Below are 19,264 nucleotides of genomic sequence, written 5' to 3' on the forward strand. Positions count from 1 at the left end.
ATTTATTGAGACTTGTTTTATAACTCAGCATTAGGTCTTCCTTGGTGAGTGTTCCTTAAGCACTTGAAAATTTTAGGTTTTTTTGTTCAGTGATCTGTAGTGTTAGTTATGTAAAGTTGCTAGGTAGTATGTTCAAGTCTTCTACATCCTTACTTATGCTATGTTTACTGATTCTGTCAATACTGAGAGGATTATTGAAATCTCCCAGGGTATTTGTGGATTTTTTATTTTTCCTTTCAGTATGTTTCGTTTTCTTTACATTTTGAATCTCAATAATTAGGTGTATGTGCATTTAGTATTGTTATGTCTTCTTGATGAATTAACCTATTCATTATTATGACATATTTGTTTTAGTCTCTGGTAATATTCCATAAATAATAATCTTATTTCACTTTTTTCTTTAAACATATTGTGTCATTATATTTAAACTGTGTTTTTTGGTAAGCCTGTGTGGTTTGGATTTGCTTTTTAAACTTAATTTGACAAGATATACCATTAAATTGTAGCATTTAAAACTTTTTCATTTAATCTATTTGGTGGGGTTTAAGTCTACCATCTTGCTCTTTATGTTGTCTTTGTCCTGTCCATTCTTTGTTTTTTTTCTTTCTTTTCTTGCTTTCTTTTAGATTATTTTTTAGTTCTCTATTCTATCTCCGCTGTTGGCTTATTAGCTGTACCTCTGTTTAATTTCTTTTGGCAGTTGTTCTAGGGTTTACCACGTGCATCTTAAACTTATCACAGTCTACCTTCAGATATCATTGTACTATGTGTTTAACATAAGGACCTTACTCTTTCCATCGTGGTTTTATTGTCATAGATTTTTCTTCTATGTGTTATAAACCTCATAATACTTTGTTACCATTTTTGCTTTAAACTGTCAATTTTCCTTTAAAGACATTTTAAAAATTGAGAAGGAAAGTCTTTATGTGCCTACGCGTTCACCATTTATAGTATTTCTTATTTCTTTGCTTAGATCCAGGTTTCCATCTGATGTCATTTTCTTTTGGTCTGAAAATCTTCATTTAATGCTTCTTGTAGTGCACATGTGTTGAGACAAGTTCTTTCCGCTTTTATTTGTCTGAAAAAGTCTTAGCTTTGCATTCTTTAAAAAAAAAACTTTATTTGGAAATAATTTTGAACTTATGGGAAGGTTGAAACATTATCATAAAGAACACATATGTACCCTTTACACAGATTCACCTGTTAACATTTTGCCCCATTTGCTTTATGAATTACTGTTTCTCTCTCTTTATTAATGTATATGTATTTGTGTGTGTGTACATCTTTATATACACATATTTTTTTCTTAAACCATCTGAGAATAAGGCGTATAATCTTGTCTCCTAAATACTTTATTGTGTATTTCCTAAGACAAGAGATATTCTCTTTTATTGCTGCAGTACAGTTATCAACTTTAGTAAATTTATCTTTGTTAAATAGTTCTTTAATCTGTCATCTCTATTCCAGTTTCAGCAGTTGACCCAGTAATGGCCTTTATGGATTTTTTTTCCCCCTCCAGTACATGATCCAGTTTTGGATCACATTATTAAATTTAGTTGTAATATCCTCTCAGTCTCTTTCAGTCTGGAACAATTCCTCCGCCTTTCTTTGTCTTCTATGACATTGACATTGGCATTTTAAAAGAATACAGTCTTTGTTGTTGTTGGGTTTTTTCCCCAAATAGAATGTTCCTCATTTTGGCTTTGTCCTATGTTTCCTTTAATTATGTTCAGGTTGTGCATTCGTGGCCAGAATACTATATAAGTGATGTTTTGTCCTTCTCAGAATATCACATCTAGAGGTATTTGACATCTTTGTGCCCTTCATTTGTGATGGCAGGTTTGATCACCTTGTCAATTTCTTCACTGTGTAGTTTCCTCATTACCCCTAGTAAGAAATCTGTAGAGAGACACTTTTATACCATCTAAATATTCTATACCTCGTTAAAATCTCATGCCTGTATTTAGCATTCTTTGGTAATTTTTAGCTGAACTGGTCTTTTCTGTGTAGTTGCACAATGATGATTTTCTAATTTTAGCCTTCCTTCCACATTTGTCAGTTGACACCTGCCATGGTACTGAAAACAGGAGCCTTCCCTTCTTGTATTTAATTTGTCTATTATCAATATGGATTCACAGATTTATAGCTTATTTCCATCCTGAATTATTTTGGTGTTTATGTTTCTAGATTTGACCAGTGGGAGCTTCTCCATGCTGATCCTTGGTCCTCATGCCATACTTTCATTATTATCATTATAATTTTTTACCATTTCCTTATTTCTAGCATAACAAGGTAGTGATTCCCTGTCCCAGCCCTGGAATCAGCCATTTCCCTGAGAAGCTTTGGTTCTTTTGGGGGGAAAACAAGATAAGGCTACCAGCTATGCTCATTGCTACCTGGTACCTTTGCTTCTAGACTCTTTCAGCAGATGGAGCTCAGGAATATATACACACATATACATATGCATACATGGATATGTATATACATACACATGCATGTATGCCTGTATACTACATGTATATGTATGCATGTAAATCCACTTATGCGTATTAGAAATCATGAGAACATACCGATACCTTTACTTTCAATCCAGCCCCACAGGGGTCTTCTTTACCTTTCTCTATTTCATATTTGTATTTCCCTTTTTCCACAGGGAGAATCTTCCTTCTCAGTAGCATCAGCACGTTTGCTAATTTGTTCAGTTCTGTAATATATCTAAAATCGTTTCAGAATTGCTTCATCTGTACTACTACACCTCTCTGCAACCAGAGAAAGAATTCCAGATTGTTTTTTAGTTCTCTCTACCCAGCCTTCCCTCTCCCCTCCCCCCTCACCTGCACTAAGGGTACATAGTCAAATACTGTGTTCATAAGTTATTTTTTCCCTTTATTGTGGTTATGTTATTTGAAATAATACAGTGACAGTTCATTTGTTTCACTTTGTTTCCAATTTTTTAAAAAATAAATTTATTTATTTATTTGTTTTTATTTTTGGCTGTGTTGGGTTTTCGTTGCTGCGTGCGGGCTTTCTCTAGTTGTGGTGAGCGGGGGCTACTCTTCGTTGTGGTGCGTGGGCTTCTCATTGCAGTGGCTTCTCTTGTTGCGGAGCATGGGCTCTAGGCGCACAGGCTTCAGTAGTTGTGGCTCGCGGGCTCAGTAGTTGTGGCTCGCGGGCTCAGTAGTTGTGGCACACGGGCTTAGTTGCTCCGTGGCATGTGAGATCTTCCTGGGCCAGGGCTCGAACCCGTGTCCCCTGCATTGGCAGGCAGATTCTTAACCACTGCGCCACCAGGGAAACCCTTTGTTTCCAATTTTTATTGTTGTTATTTAGTTTCCTCTTCTAAGTACAAGAAATTAATAACAAATGTATCATTTAAACTGCTTTAAAAGAGATATACAGTTGACCCTTGAACAACATGGGTTTGAACTGCAGATTATATGCAGATTTTTTTCAGTAAATATAGTACCTGTATTTTAATTTTACAGATCTTTAAATTAACTAAGTGTGGGGAGAAGTTTGTGCGGCAGGCTGGGAGCATCAGCAGTGTTTAGCTGGAGTAGGTTGGATATTGTCAGAAAGGTTTCTGATCTCTCCCTTTCACTGACCTTTGCTTAGAATAGGTTTTTCTTGGGACTTTTTTTTTCTTTCTTCTGTGAGTGTTGGTGGTTCTGGATTGCAGGCTTCACCAGAGACGAGTCTGGGATATTGTGAAGATAAAAAGAAAACCCGGGAAACTTACCACAGTGTTGTTCCTCAGATTCTGAGGTCCTTAGCCAGTCCATTTTCCTCCTTCCACTTTTCAGAATTCTCTTAACCTTGTCTGTTATATCCAGGGTTTGTAGTTATACTTTGCAGGTAAGATTATGAGAAATGAGAAGAGAAATGAATCTAGGCCATCTTGTTTGGAAACGGAAGTTCTTGTTCATGTATGTATTTTTGATTTCTGTTTTAGGTGCAAACACATTAGTATTGTTAAGTCTTCTTGGTGACTTGACCCCTTTCTGTAATTTCCCTCTTTGTCCCTGATAACATTCATTGCTCTGGAGTCTCTCGTGCCTCATATTAATATAGCTATTTCAGATTTCTTTTCATTGGTATTTACAGGATACATCGCTTTCCATTCTTTGTTTTGAACCTATTTTGAATCTGTGTCTTTTACTTAAAATGGGTTCTTTGTTGACAGTATATTGTTTGGTTTTTCTTTCTTAATCCAGTCTGCATTCTCTGGCTCTTATTAGTGCCTTTAGACCATTTACATTTGATGTAGTTGGCTTTCAACTTAACATCTTGCTAGTTGTTTTGTTTGTTCCATCTGCTTTTTGTTCCTTCTATCCTTTTTTTTTAAAATATCTTGGATTAATTGAGTATTTTAAAAATTACATTTCATTTCTACTATTGACTTATTATTGTACCTCTTTTTCAAAATTTTAGTGTTTGCCTTAGGGTTTAGAGTGTACACCTTTAATTAGTCACAGTCTACCTTCAGATAATGTACCACTTCGCTTGTAGTATAAGAACCTTATACAACAGTTTACTCCCAGTCCCTAATTCTTTGTGCTGTTGTTGTCATGCTGTAAACACAATGCATTGCTATGGTTTTTCCTTTAAACAGACAATTGTCTTTTATAGTAGTTAAAAATAAGAAAAGTATATTTCATATTTACCTTCATTTTTACCATTTCTAACACTTTGTTTCTTCTTACAGAGGTGAATTTCTGGTTTTAAATTTCTTTTGCTTGAAGAAATTCCGTTAACACTTTTTCTGGTGCAGATCTGCTAATAATACATTCTGTCAGTTTTTGTTTGTCTCAGAAAGTCTTCATGTCTCTTTCACTTTTGAAAAATATTGCCCTTGATATAGAATTCTGGGTTGGTAGGTTTTTTCCCCAACGCTTTAAATTCTTCATTCTGTTGTCTTCTGGATTGAATAGATTTTGATGAGCAGTATGATGTGATACATGACTTTTCTTGGTGTGGTATACCCCTTTTTCTCACTGGCTTCAAGATTTTCTTTGTGTGTCTATGTGTAGGTATATTGTTGTGTTTTGTTTTGTTATGTTTTTTGTTACTTATTCTGCTTGATATTCTTTGAGCTTCTTGCATTTGTGGTTTGACATCTTTCATTATATTTAGCAAATTCTGGCCATTAGGTCTTCAAATATTTTCTCTCCCTTTTTTCTTCTTCTGGGATTTCTATTACGTGTATGTTAGGGCTTTTGATATTGTCTCACAGCTCTTAGTTGCTCTATTCTGGGTTTTTTTTTGTGGTTTTTTTCCCCCTTTTTCTCTGTTTCTGTTTGGGTAATACCATCGATCCCATTTTTAAGTTCACCGATTCTTTCCTTAACTGGGTCAAGTTATCTCTGCTAATGTTTTTTTATTTCTGACGTTTCTGTTTTATTCTTCTTGATGATTTCATCTCTCTCCTGAAATGCCCCATCTGTTCCTGCATGTTGTTCATCTTTTCCACTAGACGTTTTAGCATATTAATTGTAGTTATTTTAAATTCCATGTCTGGTAGTTGTAACATCTGGGCAACTGGTATCTGAGTTTGGTTTTGTTATTGTTGTTTGTTTGCTTGCTTGTTCATATATCTTGTAAATTTTGGTTGAAAACCAGACTTAATGTGTGAGACTCTAAATGCTGAAGTAAATAGTGTGAATGACTAAAAAATGGACTTGTCTCTTCTCCTGCTAGGACTTTACTGTGTGTGGTTGATTGGTTTGGATTTTGTTGTTGCTGTGGTTGTCCTCGGTTGCCCACCACTTTCATATCCCTTGTGCTTTTTAGGTCGGTGCCTGAGTTACCAGAAGTTTGTTTGTTTGTTTGTTTTTAAAATGTACCTGTATCACTAGCACTTAGGTTTTCCCTGTGAACCTGTGCCTTAAGGAGTCTTTCCATGCTCACTTCTCTCCCAGTGGCTAATTACAGTTACCTGTCACTTGGAGTGTCCTGGCTCCATGGTAGGGAACATGAGGTTGTTCTCTGTTATTCTAGCTTAGCCTCCATCTTAGGCAGGCCCTTGATTCTGGGTCTCACAGGTGGGTCTCTCTCAGTGATCCTGTGCCTCCCCAAGTGGCAAGGGTCCTCTAGTGGTCTGGGCCCAGGGCAGTTTCCTGACCCTTCTGCCAGAGTAGAGGGTTTTGTTTGTTTACTTTCTCCATTTACCTGTGCTCTGGGGACTTCAGTTTTGCTGACCTTCCCTCAGTGGCTTAATGCTTTTGTTTCCTAAGGGTTAAAGATCTGATGGGGCTTCATGTCCTTCCTGCACTGGGGGCTGTTCTTTCCCAAGCCTGTATCCAGAGGGATACTTTTTCTAATTTCTCATCTTTCCCCCAGTAGTTCTTGAGAGTATCCAGTAAGGTCTACAGAAAACCTTGGAATAGGTGTGAGTCCCCTTGTGTCTAAGATTCCCAGGATTTTTATATTTTCATGGTTGTTCACCCTTGGCCTTTTGCAATTCATCAAAAAGTTTATCTGAGGGACTTTCCTGACGGTCCAGTGGTTAAGACCGCTTCCACTGCAGGGAGTGCGGGTTCGATCCCTGGTCTGGGAACTAAGATCTCGCATGCCTTGCTGTGCGGCCAAAAAAAAAAAAAAAAGTTTATCTGAAATCTTCTTACCCAGCGGTAGGATAATCCTTGTTTTCTTATGTCAGCCAGTACTCATGACCCCTCTCTTCTCTAAGGCACCTGACTTTCCTTAGATTTCAGGCTAGGTGGTTTCCCTGTGACCTTAGTTCTGTTGGATTCGAGTAAAGTTACAGTTTTATAGGTTATCCAGCCATTTCTCGTTGTTAGGGTGAGAATGACACTGTATCCAGCTCCTTACATCACAGACAGAATCAGAAGTCTCCCTGAAAGATTTAATCCCCTAAATTGCATCTAATCCTAGTACAGTTTCCTTAATACCTTAGAAGAGAGTATGCCAGATGTTCTCTAACTTGAGTGATACTTGGGTTAGTGGATTAGGTAGAATGCAAGTGGTCCCTTTGCTTACCTGTTATACCATGATTCACAGAGGGAGAGATTGTTTACATTGTTTCTACTGGTTTTATGATATTAGGGAGGCAAGAGGTACCTCTCAGTGCTTGAAAAACAAACTTTGAATTGAGGTAATTGCCTTCTTAAATGATCCTCTTGAGGACTGTCAGTTTTGTAAAAAACCTTTTAATAGAGATTATTTATAAGTTCTATAGAATTTAAATTCTAACGGTGAAGAATATGGTGATTTCCCCTATTTACCCTGTTATCTGACTCAAACAGTTGTCAACTCATGCCTAATGGCGTGTTGTCTGTCATTTACATCCCTTCCCCCCATGGATTATTTTGAGGCAAATTCTAGCTATAGTATCTTTTTATGTATAAATGTGTGTAAGGGATTGTAGTTTTTTCCCCCTATACTGTATGTGTATTTTAGTCTTAATATGTTGACCTAGTAGGCAGAAGGATAGCACTGGCGAATTTCATGCTATTTGCGTTCAAAAGTATTTATATATGAGATGGAGTGTATTTCAGATCTCTTTGATGTATGTGATTGGTAACTACACCTACTGACAAAAATTCTGGAGTCAAGGCCATCTACCCCCTAGTATTCGTAGACCTTTGTCTTTCCTTGAAAAGTAGACTGTTGTAACATTTTGTACATTGGGGTTTCAGTGGATATCCCCTAAGAATAGAATTCACACTAACATTAATTTTCATATTCCATTGGGATTCCTGTTTATACCTGTATCCTCAAAGGAAAGAGCAAAATGACTTTGCTGTACTCTTCCAGTTATATTTTAAACTGTAATTGCATGTGTAAAAGTTAAGTGTTTTAACTCTGTTATTTTTTTTTAACCCTTTTATTTTGAAATGACTTTAGACTTACAGAAAAATTACAAAGACAGGACAGAGAGTTCATATGTACCCATCGTCCAGCTTCAGTGTTAAGAGTTTATATAACCAGGGTGCATTGAGCAACACCATGTAATTAATATTGGCTCTATGCCTTTATTTTAACAGCTGCTGAAATAGTTCAAGAAATTGAAAACATGGAGAAGACTAGGATGCGTCTTGAAGCTAGTAAACTCAACGAAAGCGTATGTTGATGGTCTTTTTCAGTATCGGTAGAAATGAAGGAAGGAAAAGTCGAATACCCTACAAATTAAAGCAAACCAGTGTTAAATCTGTTCAGTGGGAAATGTACTAGAACACATTTCCATTTAATGTATTATGATTTCCTTGCAGCTCATTTTAGCATTTTTATCGTATTTAGCAGTCTTCTGGCACAAGATCAATTCAAAGTAGAGTTTATTGATGAATTAATTTTTGTGGAAAAAAGCATGTGCCTGTACATCAGGTAACCTTGGTATTTGTCGTTTCTCTGGTGGTTGCATTTAATAAGCTCTTTAACGTTTAACCTCTGTGGCCCTTAAGATCTTCATCTGTAAAACTCAGGGGTTTAACTATATAATCTCTAAGATCCCCTTTTAGCTCTGGCATTCTGCATTTCTATGGTTATACTGATGGTGAAATTAAGTAATTTTAAGAGTTGATGAGGATTGAGCATTTATTGAGCTTACTGAGGGAATCAGAGACCTAAATTTCTTCACTATTGCCTTCCTCTAGCTTGATGGTCCAAAACTTGAGGAAAGGATACCAAAGAAGAAAATAGCCGTTGTGTCCTTTGACACTGGAGGAAGTGTTTTGGGCTCTCCCAAGTAGACTTTTTTTCTAGACCATCGGTAATGTGTTTGTAAGGAAAGCAACGACCTTAGGGAAGTAAGTTTATAATCAGATAGTAGAAGAGAGTGAGATTTTCATTGACTTTACTATTACCTGTGTGCTAACTATAAGATGGAGACTATAATGAATCGTGTAAGTACATTTCAGATCTTTTAAGTCTAAAATTTTAAAAAGTGAATTAGAAATTTAACACATGAAGTCTTGTATTATTGCATTTTCTTTGTATACCTTTGTGGTAGACTTGGAAAAGTTAGGCTGGAAAAGGTAGAAGACAAACAAGAAGATCTGCCTTGTTAATGATCTGCTAGCTGTCTCTTCAGTCTTGTAGTTTTATGTTGCCTATTGTAGTAATGAATGTGGAAAATTAAATATTGAAAGTAGGAAATTTAATTGATTGTTGTCTTAATACTTCATAAATTCTAATGGAATCAGTGTTGCATTTTCTACTGATGAAAAAAGTAATGAGTAAAATGTATGTTAATTACAATATTCAAGAGAAGTAAACAGGAGTTAATCTTCCTAGGTCTATATAAAACAGAGATGAGAGATTATTTTCCTCTATTTTAAACATCCACATTTGAGATTTTAAAGTTTATAGTACTAATTTCTATTTTTTGTCATTTTTGGTAATTTTTAATTACGAATTTTTGGATTTTTTAGATAATGGTTTTTACAAAGGACCAAACAGAAGAGGAAATAGATGAAATTCACAGTAAATATCGTAAGTTATGTGGTGTTTTCTTTGTTTACAAAGAACTTGGGTTACAGTTTCTCATCTTAAGTAATTTTTTAAGATATATTTTTATATTAATGTTTAATACAAACTTTCTTGTTAATATTACTTAAAAGACTGAATTTTGGTTGAGTGTTTACTCAAGACAGTGACCTTTTTTTGTTAACTATGTGCGTGCTCTTTGATTTGTGACTAACATTCTACTTTGAGCTTATCACTAAGTGAGAAGAAAATGGGGTTAAAATGGAAACATTCCTGACTTGCCATCCTGTCCTCAGGCCAGTGACAGTATTTATGTAAAGAATTTCAGAGCCCTGTAGCTTGCATATTTATGCTGAAAATAGTTTTCATTTTATTCATTATTACCAGCTTCCCAACTTTATCGCTTCATTTTCCTGAAATGACCTTTATATGTATCTTTCCCAGTGCTAGCACATTACTGTTTTGTCAATTAGATAGCTGCTTATTCTTTGGCTGGTTGGTTGGTTTTTAGTTTAAGTTTAAATTTAAGTGCCTGGCAAACAGCAGATAGTTAATATTTGCTGAATGAATATTCCACACATGATATGCCTTAGTCGTGCCAAAAGAATTGTGTTTTCTTTTTTCACTTCTTAAGCTTTGAAGGGGCAGATACAGCCGTGATCTTTGTGGGGAGGGAGGGTGAAGTACACAGGCACTAGATGTAGTTGTGATGGCCCGAGCCTTCTCGGAGTAGGGAAAGGAGCCTGGAGGATTCACGGACCAGAGGCTGAACCACAGAAGTTACAGCGCTGGCGCTCTAAAGATAAACAGATGTGATCCATCCTCTTTGATCAACCTTTGGGAAGCCAAAGTAATTTTTGTTGATACAGGAGCTAGAGAATATCAGATGATCACTGAAGTGGCAAAACTAAGGCCTGTAACAATAAGGAAACCAGAAAATTTGCATGGAACAAAAATAATTTAAATCACTAAAGGATGGTATCTGACAATTATGCTACATTAAAGAAAACATGGGTTAGATATAGGCAAGAAAATATACAAATATCTATTGCCCACCATTTAAATAGGGTGGGCAATAGATAAATATAAATATATAGATAAATATATACAAACTTTAATTTTACTAAATAGGTCAACATGTTAAATTAATTCACTTAGCTCTAAAATAAACCTCGCTATATACTTTTTTTTTTTGAAACCTTTTGGGCACTTCCTAAAGCTTAAGCGCTTATTATTAGCATTATAGTGTAGTTAGAGTTTGATTTAGTGTCAGGATCTAAATATACCGTTGATGGCTCTTCTTTTTTTTAAACATTTTTATTAATGTTTTAATGTACATGGGTTTTTTACTTTTTAAATTTTTTTAATTTACTCTTTGGCTGCGTTGCGTCTTTGTTGCTGCGCGCGGGCTTTCTCTAGTTGCGGAGAGCAGGGGCTACTTTTCTTTGTGGTGCATGGCCTTCTCATTGTGGTAGTTTCTCTTGTTGTGGAGCACAGCCTGTAGGCACGTGGGCTTCAGTAGTTGTGGCGCACGGGCTCAGTAATTGTGGCTCGTGGGCTCTAGAGTGCAGGCTCAGTAGTTGTGGTGCACGGGCTTAGTTGCTCCACGGCTTGTGGGATCTTCCCGGACCAGGGCTCGAACCCGTGTCCCCTGAATTGGCAGGCGGATTCTCAATCACTGCGCCACCAGGGAAGCCCATGTATGTGGTTTTTAATCACATTTCTCTAAGGCTTATTAAAAACTCTGCCTCCTTGCCACCTCCTTGTCTCCGTCTTCATTTCCTAGAATTAACAACGGTCAAACCTTTTGGCTTTTGTTTTAGTAATTACCTTCATGTTTATAAAAGATTATTCTTTCTGCTATTTCTTGAAGTGTTTCAGTTTTCCATGTTAACAATTGATTGAAGTCCTAATTTGAAAAATGAAAATTTAGCTCTTTTGTACATCCTGACTCTTACCTTCTCCTCCCTCCCAATTTCTGAATATTGTCATAATTTTTTATAAGGTCAGTATTAGTTAGAGACATTGTATACAGTTTGAACCAGGCAACGTACAATACTATGGTTATGAGGTGTGTCAGAGTATGCCACCACCCGAGAATATGCCACCGTGACGTGTTGCTTTGAGCAGAAGGCAATTGAGAAGCAGCAGAAAGGAAAGCTCTTTGCCCAAGTGTAGGACGCAGTTACAAAGGTGCCTGTCCCTCCTCCCCTCTCTATCCCTAGGAGTAAGTTAGTCTTCCTGTTGACGGAGAAGGCTCTGACTTAAATCAGCATAGCAGACTTCACTCTTGTTTACTGTGTTTTTCCTGGCCATCTCCCCATAACTGGCCTCCCACACACCTTTCTTTTTTTTTTTTTAATCCAGCTGAAGATGGTATTTAAGCCAGTGTTCTAAGTCACCTCCAAGTGGCTTAGAGTTACTTATTTTTCTCTGGGTATCTTCCATATATACATGAGGTATACATGTTAATAAACATCTGTTTGTTTTTCTCATGTAAATGTGTCTTTTGCTATAAAGCCCCAGCTAAGAACTAAGAAGGTTAGAAGGGAGATTATTTTTTCCTCCCTTACAGTTGTAATTCCTTTTAGGAAAACATTCTATTTTCCCTATAATTAGTAATTTTATTTGCTTAGTTTTCTATTTATCTGGTATTAATTTATCTGTAAACTTTCTATGAGAAATGTCAGTCACTTTCTATTACTTTGAAGCTCATAGATTATTTATCAACTCACTATTTTCTCCAGAACATCTTGCCTGAAGCAGCCCCCAGCCCTTTTCCAGGCTACTGTGACTGCGCTTTGGGCCTCCTTCATAGCTACCCTGGAATTTCCTTTCACCAGCCTTCTGGGTATTCTCTCCTCCCTCCTGTGTCGGTTCACTTATTTCAGGATCCAGATCTGCCTCTTCTTTTTCCTTGTTTTGGTGGAATACATTTTTCCAGGGAAGTCCCTGGGGAAAAAAAGGGTATATGGAGGAATACTTTTTGAGTCCATACATAGCTGGAAATATTACTTTTACTATTGATTTATTATTTGGCATAGATAAATTGCCCACATAGCTAGGAAAAAGCAGGACTGGAAATTAAGCCCACATTCACCCTGTGCTCAACTTGAAGCCCTTTGCACTGTAGCGTGCTTTGAATCTGAGTGAATAACTCCGTATGTTGGGAACTTCTTTTGGGTGGGGGTGGGGGTACGCTAAGCTTTGGTTTCAGGTTATATTGCTTAAAAGAAGCTTAATTTTATGAATGAGTTACTTTGGTAGTTTGTGACGATATATCTTTCTTATTTTCTTTAGCAGTCTTTTGGATAGATTTATCTTCACGAGTCCCTCTTTTAGAAGAGGAGAGAAACAGTGAAATCAATTTGAGCCTTAGTTGCAGATCTGTAGAAAGTGTATTTGATACAGAGTTGAATCAAATGAGTTTATTGAGTTACCTGCGGGTTTCAGGTTGCAAATGCTTTTGGTAGGTCTTCTTAATTAAGACTGAATTGCTCCAGTAAGAGGCGGAATCTTTGCCTGAAGGAAGTTACTCTACTTGCCTAACTGCCATGACAGACATATTTTGGGGATCTTCACGCTCTTCACCTTGGTAAAATATAGTTTTATACTCTGCCAAGTAAAAAAAGACAAACCTCTAATGAACACTCTGGGATTACCTCCTGTAACTTTTCCTGAGAACACCAGCTTAATCCTGTTAAGTAGGCAAGGCATTTTAGCTTAATATGTTCCTTTGTTTTTTTATTTGGCTGTTCATTAATTCAGTAAATGTTTATTGAGCATCTACTATGTGCTAGCTGTTCTTCTAGGTAGTGAGTATAGAGCAGTGAGCAAGATACATAAATTTCTCATCATGGAGCTTATATTCTAATAGCAGACAGATAAATAACAGTAAATCAGCAGATGATTATAACAATTTTAGGTGGCAGATGCTATAAAGAAAATAAAGCAGAGTAATTTATAGAAATTATGGGGGCACTAGATAATGTAGTCAAGAAAAGGTTTTTCTTGAGGAGTTGACATTTGAGATGAGTCATAAGTAAAAAAAAATCGAAATGAAAATAAAGGCAGCCATTCACAGAGCCGGAGGAAGAGTATTGCAGGCAGAGGGAGCGTCAGGGGCAGAGGCGCTGAGGTAGACACAGCGTCGGCGGGTTTGAGTAGAGTGTAGTGAGCGAAGCGGAAGAGTGGTGTACAGGGAGGCAGGGCCAGGTCCCGGAAGGAAAGACCTTGTAAGAATGTACTTGGGTTTTATTCTTCCTGCAGTGGGAAGTCATTGGAGAGTTTAGAAAGACAAGTAATATGATTTTATCTATGTCTAAAAAGATGGCATCTGCTGAATAGAGAATAAATTGTAAGGTGGCAAGAAATAGTAAGAAAACTAACCTAAAGGCTCTTCACTCAGGCAGTATTTATGGATCACCCAGACAGTATTCTAGGTATTGGGAATATAACATTAAAGAAACAGACCAAGTCTCTGCCCACATGGAGCTTACACTCTATTGGGAATAGTCAGACAGTAAACAAACGAGTAAGATGTGTCAGATAGTGATACGTGCTATGAAGAGACTTAAGGTGGGGATAGAAAGTGATGGAGCTGCTGGACCAGAAGGGCTCCTTTAAGAAGGTGATGTGACGTTTGAGAAGAGACCTGAATGAAGTGAGGCCATTTTAGTAAATTAGGTCAGGGATGTGGCATTTCTAGAGCGGTAGCAGAAGTAAAATACACAATTCAAGGTAAACTTTCAATGTAGAACCAATAGTACTTGCTGATGAATTTAATATAGGCGGATGACTAAAAGAGGAATCAAGAATGACCCCTGCATTTTTGGTTCAAGCACCTGGAGAAGTGATGATGCCATTTACTGAGATGGAGACCAGGGCGAGGATTGTGGATGGGGAAATGGAATCAAAATTCCTATTTTGTCTGTGTTAAGTTTTGGTTTCTAGTGGATAGCCAAGTGGAAAAGAGAATTAGGCATGAATGGATGAATCTGTCTAACTAAAAAGACATGTGCTTTTAAATTGTATACTTAGATACAATTAGCTGGGAGAAGAGTACTGTGGGGAACAGAGCAGAGCCTAAGGCTAAGCCCTGGGGCACCGCAACGTTTAGGGCAACAGTTCTCAGTTCTCTAAGCCTCTGTGCACTCTTAAAATTTGTCTAGGGCACCAAAGAGCTTTCGTTTATGTGGGTTATAGTTGTTGATATGTATCATATTACAGATTAAAGCTTGGGGGACTTCTGCTTCTGGCCAAGACAGAATAATTGGGACCTGATATACAACAACCCCCCCACCCCCCCCAAAAAAAACCAACAAACAACCACCGTAAATGGACAAAACATATGAAATAGTTTTCAAGACGTTAGGCATTAGGTAACAAAGGACAGGAGTCTCTGAGAGATGGGAAAAATTTATTATACGAGCCCTATAATAGAGTTTCTAGGCTCCGGGTTGGGCAGGGAGATCCTAGGCAGAGCTCGGAGGGCTCTGAGTTAAGGAGAAAGAAAGACCAGAGAAACTGAAGGAGCTGAAGTTTGCAAGACAGAGTGCGGAGAGGAGAGAGTTGCACTGAGAGAGAACCCCGGGGATCTGCAGAAGGTCACCTTGTGAATTCATTCAGTGCACAAAGTCTGTTCTCTACCACGAGATGAAATCAAATTAGAAATCAGTAACAAAGCCCTCTGGAAAATCACCAATATTTGGAAACTAAATAATACACTTCCAAATAACACATGGGTCTAAGAAAAATTAAAACCGAGAAATATCAAAAATATTTATTAACTTATTTAAAAACAATAAATTCATTACGTTAATATAAATCATAAATGGCATATTTTGGTAAAAAAATAACTTTCCCAGCACAGAAAAATCAAAGTAAATGGAGATTTCTACTCCTAGCCCAGATGGAATAACAGATTGTATTTACTTTTCTCCCTTAAAAGCTTAGAAGACCAGATGAAATATATAAATCAATGGATTTTCAGATATTGGAAAAAGGTAGCACAGGACTGTTTTCCCCGAGAGAAAGAAAACAAATAAGATTGTGAGCTCTACAGGTCCAGCAGCTTGCAGGCAGCTTTAAGGTCCCGGGTGGGGGAACCCCAAAATAATCACTAAATAGGTACAACAATATAAAATTAACAATATCCTATTGAAATTACCAGGAATTCAAAGAAGCAAAAAAATAACATCCTAGAAAAGAGAAAAATCGATTAATAGAACCAGACCCAGCAATGACAGAGATGATGAAACTAGTAGATAAAAATGTTTAAACATTTACAAATATGTTCTTTATATGAAGAAGGAAGAATGAGGGAGGGTCCTGCTGAGTTGAGAAATGGACAGTATAAAAAAAAAGACCAAAAAGGGGATTCCCTGGCAGTCCAGTGGTTAGGACTCCTCGCTTTCACTGACCCAGGTTTGATCCCTGGTCGGGGAACTAGATCCCACAAGCCACACAGTGTGGCCAAAAAACGAAAACAAAAACAAAAAAACAAATGGAATTCCTTAGATGATGTACATACTTGAATTGAAAAATATTCTGGATGAGGTAAATGCAGATTAGGGAATAAATTGAACTGAATGAAAGGACATCATAGCAATGTGTATTGCAGCTAAAGCAATGCTTAGAGGGAAATGTGTAGCATTAAACGCTTATATTAGAAAAGAGAAGAAGTTTTAAATTTGTTATCTGTGCTTTCATCTTAAGAAACTAGAAAAAGAAGGGCAAATTCCATCCTAAGTAAGCAGATGGAAAGTAACAGTGAAGAGCAGAAATCAGTGAAATTGAAGACAGAAAAATAGCAGAGAAAATCTATGAAACCACAAGCTGTTTGTAAAGGTCAACAAAATTGGGACCCTCTAGCAAGCCTGATTAGGACAAAAAGAGAGAAAGCGCAAATTGCCAATATGAGGAATAAAAGAGGGAGAATTACTTAGTATCCTATTGATATTAAAAGAACAGTAAGGGAATATTATGAATAACTTCATGCCAGTCAGTGTGGAAACATACACGAAATGGGCAGATTTCTTGAAAGACACAAATTACCAAACCTTACTCAAGAAGAAATAGATAAGGTTGAATAACCCTATATCTAGTAAATGAATTGAATTTTCATCCCCAGGAAGAAAACTCCAGATCCAGATGGCATCACTGGTGAATTCTATGAAACACATAAGGAAGGAAATAATACCAATTCTACAAAAGTTTTTCTAAAAAATTGAAAAGGAAGGAATACTTCCTACCTCATTTTATGAAGCTAAAGTTTCCATGAAAGTAAAAACCAGACAAGGGTAGTATAATATAAAAAGTTCTGACCAATATTCCTCAAGAACATAGATGCAAAAATTCTTAACAATATTTTAGTAAATCAAATCCAGCATTACATAAAAAGGATAATGCATTATAACCAAGTGAAATTTATCCTAAGAATGCAAGATTGGTTTAATGTTAGAAAATTAATCAATATAATTTAGTGTATTAACAGACTGGAAAAAAAAACTGTATAATTTTATAAGTAGATGCAGAATAAGTATTTGTCAAAGTTGAACACCCATTAGTAATAAAAACTCTCACTAAATGAGAATTTCTTTAATCTGGTATAGCAGGGATCCCCATCCCCTGGGCCGTGGACTGGTACCAGTCCATGGCCTGTTAGGAACTGGGCCGCACAGCAGGAGGTGAGCGGCAGGCAAGCGAGTGAAGCTTCATCCGCCGCTCCCCTTCGCTCGCATTACCGCCTGAACCATCCCCCAACCCCGGTCTGTGGAAAACTTGTCTTCCATGAAATCAGTCCCTGGTGCAAAAAGGTTGGGGACTGCACTGGTATAGGATATCTGAAAAACCTACAACTAACATCATATTTAATGGTAAAATATTGAATGCTTCTCTTCTGACTAGGAACAGGGTAGAGATGTCTATTCTTACCACTTTTGTTCAGCATTGTACCGTGGGTCCTTGCCAGTGTGATAAGGCAAGAAAGAGAAGTAATATTCAGATTTGAAAGGAAGAAATAAGACTTTTTGTTCACAGTTGACATGATCATCTTTCACAAATAGTATGAATCGTAAAAGAAAAAGAGATAAATTATATTTCATTAAAATAAAAGCTTTTACACTTCAGAAGACAAATATGAAGGGACTTCCCTGGTGATCCAGTGGTTAAGACTCCATGTTTCCACTGAAGGTGGCATGGGTTAGATTCCTCGTAGGGAAACTAAGATCCCACATGCTGTGTGGTGTGGCCAAAAAAAAAAAAAAAAGACAAATATGAAAATGAAAAAGCAAGTCACAGATTGTGAGAAAATATTGTAAAATTTATATTTGACAAAGTGCTAGTATCTGTATTATATAAAGAACTCTTAAAATTCAATAAGTCCTAGGATGTATTTTTTAAAAGTGCAGATATTTAAACAGATCTTCAGAGAAGGAGATACTCAAATACCAAATAACCGCATGAAAAGATATGGTTATTTTAATGGCAAAAAGGAAAAAAGAAAGAAAGAAAGGATAATTCCAAGTGTTGGCCAGGATGTAGAGCTAATGGAACTCTCATACATTGCTGGTGAGAATGCAAAATGATACAGCCACTTAGATAAACAGTTTGTAGTCTGTTATAATTTGAAACATAAACCTACCTGGCAGTAATTCTACTCCTAGCTGTTTACCCAGCAGAAGTGAAAGCATGTGTCCACATCTAGATTTTTATTTATTTATTTTTTATAAATTTATTTATTTTATTTTATTTATTTTTGGCTGCGTTGGGTCTTTGTTGGTGTGTGCGGGCTTTCTCTAGTTGTGGTGAGCGGGGGCTACTCTTCGTTGCGGTGCTTGGGCTTCTCACTGCTGTGGCTTCTCTTGTTGCGGAGCATGGGCTCTAGGCGCACAGGCTTCAGTAGTTGTGGCACATGGGCTCAGTAGTTGTGGCTCGCGGGCTCTAGAGTGCAGGCTCAGTAGTTGTGGTGCACGGGCTTAGTTGCTCCGCAGCATGTGGGATCTTCCCGGACCAGGGCTCAAACCCGTGACCCCTGCATTAGCAGGCGGATTCTTAACCACTGAGCCCCTAGGGAAGTCCCAATAGTTTACTTCTTTTTAGAGCTGAAGGACACTCCACTCTCTGGATGTACCACAGTTTATTATCCATTAACCTAACGAAGGACATCTTGGTTGTTTCCTCTTTCCATTTTTAATGCACTCTGGCACTTTCTATCCTATTCTTATTATTGTTTTAAGAAAAAATTGCTGGTCTGGATCTACTAAGTTGTTTTCACAACCCACACTCTGTTTCAAAAGCACGGTCCCGTCCCAGGCTTATTTGTATGCAGTAGGAAAGATTCAAAAGAGAAGGGGAAATAGATGATAGAGGAAAGGATAATTGCACATACTATATCACTGAGAAGGCCTTAGTGATGGAATCCAGAGCATAAATTAGCAGTTGGCCCTTAATTGCAGCAAGGATAGCCGTTTCCTGCTAACTGCCAGGAAGATAGATCATGTGTGCACAGATGAAGTAGTTTGAGACTTATGATCATGAATTTAAAGTGAGGCTAGTCAGTTCAGGTTAAATGAATAAATCCTGAGTGTATGTTAGCCTTTACTGTTAATCTGTTCTTCATCCATGTTTGCTGCGTGGGTGTCATAGGTAGTTGGTGAAAAAAAGACATGAGATTTTACTTTGGGAGACACTGACTTCAGACTCATTCTGTGATTTAAAGTAGATGAGTATGTATCTCAGTGACATCACTTTAGAGGCTTGAGTCTGTCCCGCTCTTGGGATCCTGGTTTTGGTGCACCCCTGGGTTCATGGGCAGACC

General features: G+C 37.2%; 1 protein-coding gene across 5 annotated transcripts in view; it reads left to right on the forward strand.

Moving 5' to 3' along the window:
• RAD18 (RAD18 E3 ubiquitin protein ligase) overlaps nucleotides 1–19,264 on the forward strand; it is a 106,368-nt gene that overhangs the window by 45,649 nt on the left and 41,455 nt on the right. For all 5 annotated transcript variants that reach the window (XM_068557668.1, XM_068557667.1, XM_068557669.1 and 2 more), the window contains 2 exons: nucleotides 8,007–8,083; nucleotides 9,390–9,450. In XM_068557668.1, coding sequence (XP_068413769.1) covers nucleotides 8,007–8,083; nucleotides 9,390–9,450 — 138 coding nt within the window. The remainder of the gene's footprint in view (nucleotides 1–8,006; nucleotides 8,084–9,389; nucleotides 9,451–19,264) is intronic.

This window comes from Eschrichtius robustus, chromosome 12 (genome assembly GCF_028021215.1).
Source record: "Eschrichtius robustus isolate mEscRob2 chromosome 12, mEscRob2.pri, whole genome shotgun sequence".
Classification (NCBI taxonomy): Eukaryota; Metazoa; Chordata; class Mammalia; order Artiodactyla; family Eschrichtiidae; genus Eschrichtius; species Eschrichtius robustus.